Below are 8,978 nucleotides of genomic sequence, written 5' to 3'. Positions count from 1 at the left end.
AAAGTTAGAGTCTAGGGCTCAGGAGCAAGTTCATCAGCACAAGGACGCGAACGCGACTAGGTATATCCGCCAGCTTTGCGTTTGAAGTGTATGCGCGGGGCGGTTTTTTTGTCCCTTTCCCCAACTCCAGCCTTCCCTTCCCCACAGCCGCGGAAAATTCTGACATTCTACATTAAATGTAACAATGTACCAGTAAACAGCGACTCCTCGCGAACAACCTTAAATGGCAGCGAGACTGGGAGGAGAAGAGACAGAAACCACGTCGATTGGTCGCTTCCTTCCCCTCCTCCTAACAGCTACTCCATTGGGTGCCCTTCTACCCATTCCTTTTTTTTATGCCCTCCTCCAGTGCCCGCCCCATTACCAGCAAGTTCGGTTGAGTGTGTATTGCAAAAGGTGTCTCTCTCTCTCTCTCTCTCTTTCTATACCCCCCCTCCTTCTTCCTTTCCCTTCCTATTGCTACCGCCAGTGTTGGAACCGCTGTAAAAGAAAAGGAGGTGGATGCGCTAGGCCGGACTGACTTATCCGTCCGTCCGTCTTTTCTTTCTCCTGCCAGGGACCTTGCGCTGAGCTGGGACCCGGTGAGGAGCGGGCATGGCTGCTTCGCCTGGGGCTCGGCAGGCCGCCTGGGGAGCAGCCACGGACCATCAACGGGAAGGTGATCGGTTGTGAGACTTCTCTTCCTTTTCCTGCCCCGTGTGTGGAGGTAAGTAAATGAGGTGGGGGAAGGCAATAATTTGGGGAAGGTAAAATAGGGCAGGGGTTGCTATGAGAGGGTCAGGGGCATGCAAATAGGCGGGGGGGGGGTGAAGTAGGAAATAGGGTAGATAAACCCTAAAGATGTGAGATGCAAAATGTGGGGTGCAAAATCACACCCGGGGATTAAAGAGGCAAGGGGATTGGGGAGGAAAATAATGGTTTGCTCAGAGATCTGATTAAAAGATAATTACATTTTTGAAGGAGCAGCTACTAAGCAGCATTGTTCAATAAAGCCTCTGATCAGGAGTACTGCGTTTCTGAATATAGGAAAGAAATAGAGAGAGCTATTGAATTTACCCTTGCTTGCAATGTTTCAGGGACACTGCACTATTCACTGCTGGACACTGAAAGCTGGGCTAAAGCGACCTTTGACCTGATATAATAGAGCAACTCTCTTTTTTGTATAGGATTGAGTAAATTTTTGGCAGATAGACTTAACAAGAATTAGCAGAGATACCAGTTAGATGTCTGTGTAGGAGTGAAATCTCTAGTTACAAAGCTTCATAAATAACCTTGGGCCTGGCTCACACACATAGTTTAGTCTACTTCTCTAGGTTGTGTTCAATACAAAATGAGAAGAAAGAACATGTGCCCTGCCCTGTTTTTCCTAAAAGAGCAATTGGACATAAATGTAGCAAACATACAATATTTACTGAACTTATTAGACTGTTTATCTCAGAATGTGGAATGTTGGGAATATACATCTGAAAGTTTCCAAAGCAAGTACTCAACTTTTGGGGTAAACCAGATGCTAATTTGAGCAACCCTTCAATTCTCTGATAATGCAGTTGTTAAACTAGTGAGGGAACCAACTAAGTCTGGATGAGGGCAAAATGTGACTGGCAACTCCTTTTACCAAGTGAAATATTTCCCAAAGGATGAGTGTGAAGGCAGGATAAGTGGTGGTAAAAAACGAGCATGATAAGAGCATAGATGAAAACTACCTTTCTCAAAGTGGCACTCTCTAGATATACTACACTTGTACTTTAGCTGCATTAGTTTGAGTAATTAGAATGGAAAATATGTTATTTGTGATTCGCTTTCAATCATGGACGTTATACAGACCTTATAATCAAATAAGGTTATTCTTTTTTTGAAACATGTTAAAAATGTTATTTACAAATATGAAATCCCAGCCCTATATAGATTGTTCCCTTTTTGCTCCCCAACAAAATTAAAATATAATCTTTTTTTTTTGCTCACTGTGGATGTAATTGGTGCAATATCATTGTTGTGATTATAGTGAAGATATCTAAATTCACAGAGATTTAAATTAATAAACCTAACCCATTTGTGAAGAAAAGTATAAGATAGTCAAAATAAACAGATGTATTTGATTATTTTGTGAAAGTAATTGGCAAGGGAGAGGGAAATGAATAAGCTTTTTTATACTTCCCAAGTTGCTACTGAAAATGATCACTAATCCAATTATCCAGATGTTTTCCATGCCTAAACTAGGACCTGGAATCTCCATCATTTCAAATCCAGTACTTGAACTTATCTTACAGGGACTGTCAGATTCATGTGTATATATTCTTTTTTATTTCTTCTTTTTTGCTTAATTAAAGGAAAATAATGGTAGAATGTAGAAGATTCAGCTGAAGAAGATGAATTAATAAAAGTAGGAAGAACTGATAGTAGATGTTCAGAAAGGTCTGGAAATTGATGGATGCAATGGAGGAAGGCTGAATTGGATTAAGGGAGGAGTTGCTTGGAGCTCAGACAAGGCCTCATGGAAGGCACATAATAGCTAAGAATAAATTGTTTCCCGACTTGATTCCAGCAGCCAACATAGTCAAGGAATTATAGTCCAGAAAATTTAAGGTCATCAGTTCCTTTTATTTGGTTTCTCTTCTGCATTATTCAGCATTATTATCTGGTTTTGTTTTTAGACTTCTACCAGAGCACTGAAAATGTTCCTCCTATAGTTATTTCATCTTTGTTTTCCAAGTCCTTTGTAATTCAAAGTAGGACTTAGCTCCAACATTTATTTCCAGTGTTATTTCTTTCTAGAATGTGGGGTGTAATAGTTGAAAAGATAAAATTTCCTCAGAGTAGAGAAGGAACGCATTTTCTTCTGATGAGTAACTCTGGCTTGTATCCCACCTTGGATTGAGAATAAAGCCATCTGGGGAAGTTCAGTTTTGTTCCAGGCAGGGCGCTTGTGCAGCATCCTGTGTAACCAGTATAAAGGCTGTATATTTGAGCATCAGTTCATTTTCTTCACCGAAGAAGATATAAATCTGTGCAGGAGAAGGGCGGGCATCAAATTAATTCTATAGGGTATTTAAGTACCTAGTGGACATGTCAGCTTCTGTTGACCTAAATTGAATCTGTGGCTTGGGAAAAAAAAATCAAACCAACTGAAGAGAGACACTAATACAGTTTTTAAAAAAACATACCAAATTTAAAGAGGATAGCTTAACTATTGCAAGATTTCGTGGCATAGGAACCTAGGAGAGAGTTGATGATGGTAAAGAATATTTTGAGAAAGAGCTGTGAATCAGAGAAGAGAGGTTAAAAAGTGATATACCAAGGTCCAGGATAGGGGGCAGTTGCAAGTGAAAACTTTGAGAGATGCTGTACAATAAATAGCCAATTTAAATAAGAACTTGATTAATTCTTCCCTATTTTCAAGTTTTACAAGTGGCCCAAAAAGATGGTAAAACTGGCCATCATTGTGTAGTCTTGGTTATGAGAGTCTTGTAGTGTTCCAAATGGACAACTTCCTATTAGGCAGCTGAGTTTAGGTATGGATACAGTGTCCAGGATGAAGGGATGGTGATTCCAGATGGCTGGCTGCAGAGAAGCATTCAATCTGGGGTATCCTATAATGTCTAGTTTTTGTTTTGTCTTTGTTAAGCTAATGAAGGCTGCATCTGGTGTTAAAGGAGTATTTTCCCCAACAATAGGGTGCCAAAGAGATCTTGAAATTACTACCAAGCTTTGCAAGCCCACATTGTTTAAAAAAACCACTAGGTATACATATGTAAAACCTCTGCCTGAAAATATAAATACAGATTTTTTTTAACATGCATTTTTGAAACATGTAGTTCTTAGAAGAAAAGAGAAGTTTTGAGTAGCACTGATCAATATCAGTGATGCCATTGTTCTGTCAATCATGTATGTTAATGTTAGATTTTTAAAAATCCCATTTATCTCAAATATATGCATATACATACATACCACACCTATCCCAATTCTTTTATTAACACAATGCATAGCTGATTTGTGGGCTCCACATCCATTGTTGATCTACAATCACAAACTAGGTTTTTTCATGGTCATTCTCTCTTTTCAAAAGTAGATAAGAGCTGATTAATATAGATGCTTTGGCCTCTCTGTCTCTCCTCATCAAAACCATTGAAATGTAGATTGCCTGGAGGGTGGGGGTGGGGGTACCCAGCAGAAACTTTTGAATCCCGGAAATAGCCAGGTTACAATTCAGTTTTATCTAACCTGGTATCTTTAAAAAGAAAAAAAGAAAAAGTTGTTGGTTTGTGGGCCTTGATTTTTGTGGAGAAATCCAGATTTCTGTGCTGGGAAGCTAGAAAGGAGTAAGGCAGAAGATGGTGGATGAGGGTGTTGATCTGGAAAAGCCCTTAAACAGATTCTTTTCAGATTTCTGCTTTTTCTTCCTTGGTGTTTACTGCATTTGACAAGTGGCCTCACCTCAATATGTCAGCTACACCTTAAGCTGTTTGGAATACATATCTAACACCTGTGCAATCAGCCAATACCATCATTGAATGCAATTTTAATGTTTCTAGAGATGAGGTGTATCTTTGGATAGGATTGGTTTGTTTTGTTAGTTTAATACAATACAATACAATACAATAATACAATACAATAGCAGAGTTTGAAGGGACTTTGGTCTTCTAGTCCAACCCTCTGCCTAGGCAGGAAACCCTATACCCTTCAAGATAAATGGCTATCCAACATCTTCTTAAAGACTTCCAGTGTTGGGGCATTCACAACTTCTGGAGGCAAGCTATTCTACTGATTATTTTGTTCTAATTGTCAGGAAATTTCTCCTCAGTTCTAAGTTGCTTCTTTCCTTGATTAGTTTCCACCCATTGCTTCTAGTTCTACCCTCAGGTCCCTTGGAGAATAGTTTGACTCCCTCTTCTTTGTGGCAACCCTGAGATATTGGAACACTGCTATCATGTCTCCCCTAGTCCTTCTTTTCATTAAATTAGACATACCCGGTTCCTGCAACCGTTCTTCATATGTTTTAGTCTCCAGTCCCCTAATCATCTTTGTTGCTCTTCTCTGCACTCTTTCTAGTCTCCACATTGTTTCTACATCATGGCGACCAAAACTGAATGCAGTATTCCAAGTGTGGCCTTACCAAGGCATTATAAAGTGGTATTAACACTTCACGTGATCTTGATTCTATCCCTCTGTTTATATAGCCTAGAACTGTGTTGGCTTTTTTGGTAGCTGCTGCACACTGCTGGCTCATATTTAAATGGTTGTCCACTAGGACTCCAAGATCCCTCTCACAGTTACTACTATTGAGCAAGGTACCACCTATACTATACCTGTGCATTTTGTTTTTGTTGCCTAAATGTAGAACCTTACTCTTTTCACAATTGAATTTCAATTTATTAGATAGTACTCAAAGTTTAAGTTTGTCAAGATCCTTCTGTATCTTAAGCCTATCATCTGGAGTGTTAGCTACGCCTGCCAGCTTGGTGTCATCTACAAATTTGATGAGTTCCCCATTTATTCCCTCATCCAAATCATTGATGAAGATATTGAAGAGTACTGGGCCTAAAACAGAGCCTTGGGGTACTCCACTGCATACTTCCCTCTATGTAGATGCAGTTCCATTGAGGACTACACATTGAATGCAGATGGTCAGCCAGTTACGGATCAATCTGGTAGTGATGCTGTCCAACAGACATTCTTCTATTTTATCTAGTAATAGGTTATGGTCTACCTTATCAAATGCCTTACTGAAGTTCAAGTAAACTATATTGACAGCATTCCTCTAGTCCACTAATTTTGTCACTTTGTCAAAAAATGCAATAAGATTAGTCTGGCATGATTGACAAACCCATGTTGGCTTTTGGCTATTACTTTGTTTGCTTCTGGGTGTTCGATAATTCGTTGCTTGATTATCTTTTCCAGAATCTTTCCTGGTATTGAGGTCAGGCTGATAGGTCTGAGGTTTCCTGGAGCTATTTTCCTTTTTTGAAGATGGGAACCATATCAGCTCTTTTCCAGTCCTCTGGCAGTTCCTCAGTGCTCCATGATCTCTGAAAGATATAGTTCAGTGGGTCTGAGATCTCGTCTGCCAGTTCCTTCAGAACCCTGGGGTGTAATCCGTCCGGTCCTGTGATTTGAACTCGTCTAGGATAGACAGGTGCTCACTTACCATTTTCTTCCCTATTTCAATTTGTGTTCCTAATCTGATTTTTGTGGTACTGTTTTTGATAGGTTGGACTGTTTTATCCCTTTGTGTAAAGACAGATGCAAAAAATGAGTTAAATAGTTCTGCTTTCTCCCTGTTGCTTGTCACCTTCTTGCCACTTTCTCCCAGCAATGGACCAATTGTTTCCTTAACCCTTTTCTTGTTTTTGACATGTTGGGAGAAGCTTTTTTTTAAATTATTTTTTTACTTTTGTGGCAAGCCTTTCTTCATTGTGAAGCTTAGCTTTCCTTACTTCATCTTTACAGGCTCGGGCTATTTGCTGATATTCTGCCTTAGTTATGTCCCCTCTTTCCACTTTTTATACTTATCTTTTTTGTCTTACAATTTGTCAGAGAGTTCTTTATGCAGCCATGTTGGTTTCTTTTGGGAGCTGTTATTTTTCTTCTTCATTGGTACTGTGCTAGGCTGGGCTTTTGTAATCTCATTTTTCAAAATTTCAAAAAGTTTATTGAAATTAGCTCTCTTAAAGTCCAAGACTCTAGTTTGACTTTGTTCTACTACTTGTTTGTATAATGTTGAATTTCAATATTGCATGGTCACTTGCCCCCAGGGTTTCTATGGCTTCAACACCTTCTATCATTTCCTCTCTGTTAGCGAGAATTAAGTCCAATATGGCTGATCCCCTTGTTCCCTTCTTGGGAAACAAAGTTGTTTGCTAGGTTTGTTAGGAACCTGTTGGATCTTCCACTTGGTGCAGAGTTTGTTTCCCAGTTGATGTCAAGGTAGTTAAAATCTCTAAGAGGGGGGGTATAGAAAGAAGCTTGTTATATTTATATTATAAATCTCTAATACGATTCATAGCCCATCTTTCCATACAAAGCAATGCCAGAGGGAATATCTATGTTGCACTGTTGTCAACCCCACACCACTTCAGACAAATGGTTGTCCAATCTCTTCTTAAAAACTTCCAGGGTTGGAGCATTTACAACTTTTAGATTTCCCCCCCCCCTTGGAATGAAACCACGATATAGGTATCCTTGACTTACAGCCACAGTTGAGCCCCAAATTTCTGTTGTCAAATGAGGGCAGTGCCAGGCACCACTAAAACAATACAGAAAACTTAAAACAGCCATTCCACTTTTTAAAAAAGAGTCAATCCCAAAGCAAACACAGCAGTTGAGAGGGAAACTAAGAGCAGCTGCTCAAGCTAATAGAAAGCCTATGTGTGCTGCCAAAAGCCATTAACCCTTCCAACTCTATTATTGTATGTTCCCTATGTTCTAAACTGGGTGCTTCACAGCAGAAATAATGCAGCAGGCTGGACCGCACATACACTAAATTCATGGCCTGTATTATCAAGCTGCATCATTGTCCCCTCCTGTATCTTTTCCCACAGGAAGAAACAAGAAGTAGCCAACACTGCAGCAGTTATAAAAGGTCTTGGGAAACACCAGGGAGTATCAGCTGATCACAGAAGTGTTACTTAATACTCTTTATAATGAAAATGTTTATAACCTTGTCCTTCTTCCTAAAGGGAAGAGGTTAATCCCATCCCTAGATGGGTGATTGATGGGTTTCCCTGCCCTAATCCTGTCAATTTCTGTTGTTTATTGACTTGATTTAGCTTGTATCTGCTGCATTCCAGTGCAACTGTTAAGTGAAGCTATCAACTGAAGGGAGAGAGAAGGGAGAGATGAGTCCTGTGCCGGAGACCATAATTCCTTCTCATTAATTCATTATCACACCATAGCAGTAGTTCTGTCAGCTAAGGAGGCAGATAAATATGGTTTCCATCAAATTTTCAATAAATTTAGTAGAACCTATATTAAAAATTGAGAAATACTTGCAAAAACTGCTGGGGGAAAAGAGCTATTTATAAAATAGGTTTTATAAACTTTTACCTCTTTCAAGAATGGTTTTTCAAAAACAGCCAATCCCCCACCCCAAAATGCACTTTTCAAAATTATTGATAATTTATATACATTATCAATTAAAACTGTTATTAATATTTCTGTCCTGGATAACTTGCTTTTGTTTTCCATTATGAAAGTAAGATTTTCTTGAAGTAATAATTGAATCTTTTTGGCTGTCTTCATTTAGGGGCACCCCTTTCCATTTCAGCCTCGCCTCTACTATGTTGCATTTTCAGCATCTTTTCTGATAGCTGTTGCAAATGAAAATGGAGGAAATGACTTTGTCGGGCCTGGATAACAGCAAGTTAGAGGTAAGCTTTTGATAGAGTAGAGCCAAAAAGACTATGGTGAAATGAATACATGAATAGAAAAAAATCTTGCAGTTCTTTTGAATAGCGTGAAGAGCCCACTGTAGTCAGGACTTAGCTTTGATATGTGTGCTATGAGTGATCTATCTTTGATATTTGTATATAAATATTAAGAAGATTTTTTTAAATGCCAGCATTTCCTGAAAGTGAATACGTTTTCTTTATATTGGGAAATATAATATATAATAATAGGCATGTCTCCTGATGTCCCTTGTTCTTGCAGTTAAGCCATTTTTGGTCTTGTTTTCTTGCAGGCTTTGGCTCATGATATTTATACTGACTTGATTGATGATGCTTGTCTGGGCTTGTGCTTTGAGGTACACCGTGCTGTCAAATGTGGATACTTCTTTCTGGATGATACAGATCCTGATAGTATGAAGGACTTTGGTAAGTGCATGCTTTAGCCAGTGCCCTTCTTATATTTGCTTACTAGGAATCTTGCTTAGGTGTAAAACCTTGCTACATGGTAGGACATATTATTTCAAGATTATACATACATTGGATTCATACAAGACATTAAACATGCTTCCCTAAAGCTTAGCTACAAAATGTATTTGT

The 8,978-nt window shown here is 39.1% G+C and overlaps 1 protein-coding gene across 1 annotated transcript in view; it reads left to right on the top strand.

The window, feature by feature from the left end:
• Nucleotides 1-405: 405 nt before the first annotated feature.
• Nucleotides 406-8,978, top strand: part of ATXN7L3 (ataxin 7 like 3) — a 30,740-nt gene continuing 22,167 nt past the window's right edge. Inside the window, exons 1-3 of the mRNA XM_014055568.2 lie at nt 406-706; nt 8,240-8,363; nt 8,675-8,807. Coding sequence (XP_013911043.1) covers nt 8,313-8,363; nt 8,675-8,807 — 184 coding nt within the window. The 5' untranslated portion in view covers nt 406-706; nt 8,240-8,312. The remainder of the gene's footprint in view (nt 707-8,239; nt 8,364-8,674; nt 8,808-8,978) is intronic.

The sequence above is a fragment of the Thamnophis sirtalis genome, unplaced genomic scaffold (genome assembly GCF_051295495.1).
Source record: "Thamnophis sirtalis isolate CommonGarterSnake01/CBP01778 unplaced genomic scaffold, rThaSir2_p1.2 scaffold_4, whole genome shotgun sequence".
Lineage (NCBI taxonomy): Eukaryota > Metazoa > Chordata > Lepidosauria > Squamata > Natricidae > Thamnophis > Thamnophis sirtalis.
Note: the sequence above shows the minus strand (reverse complement) of the source record. Positions and strands in the feature narration are given on the sequence as shown.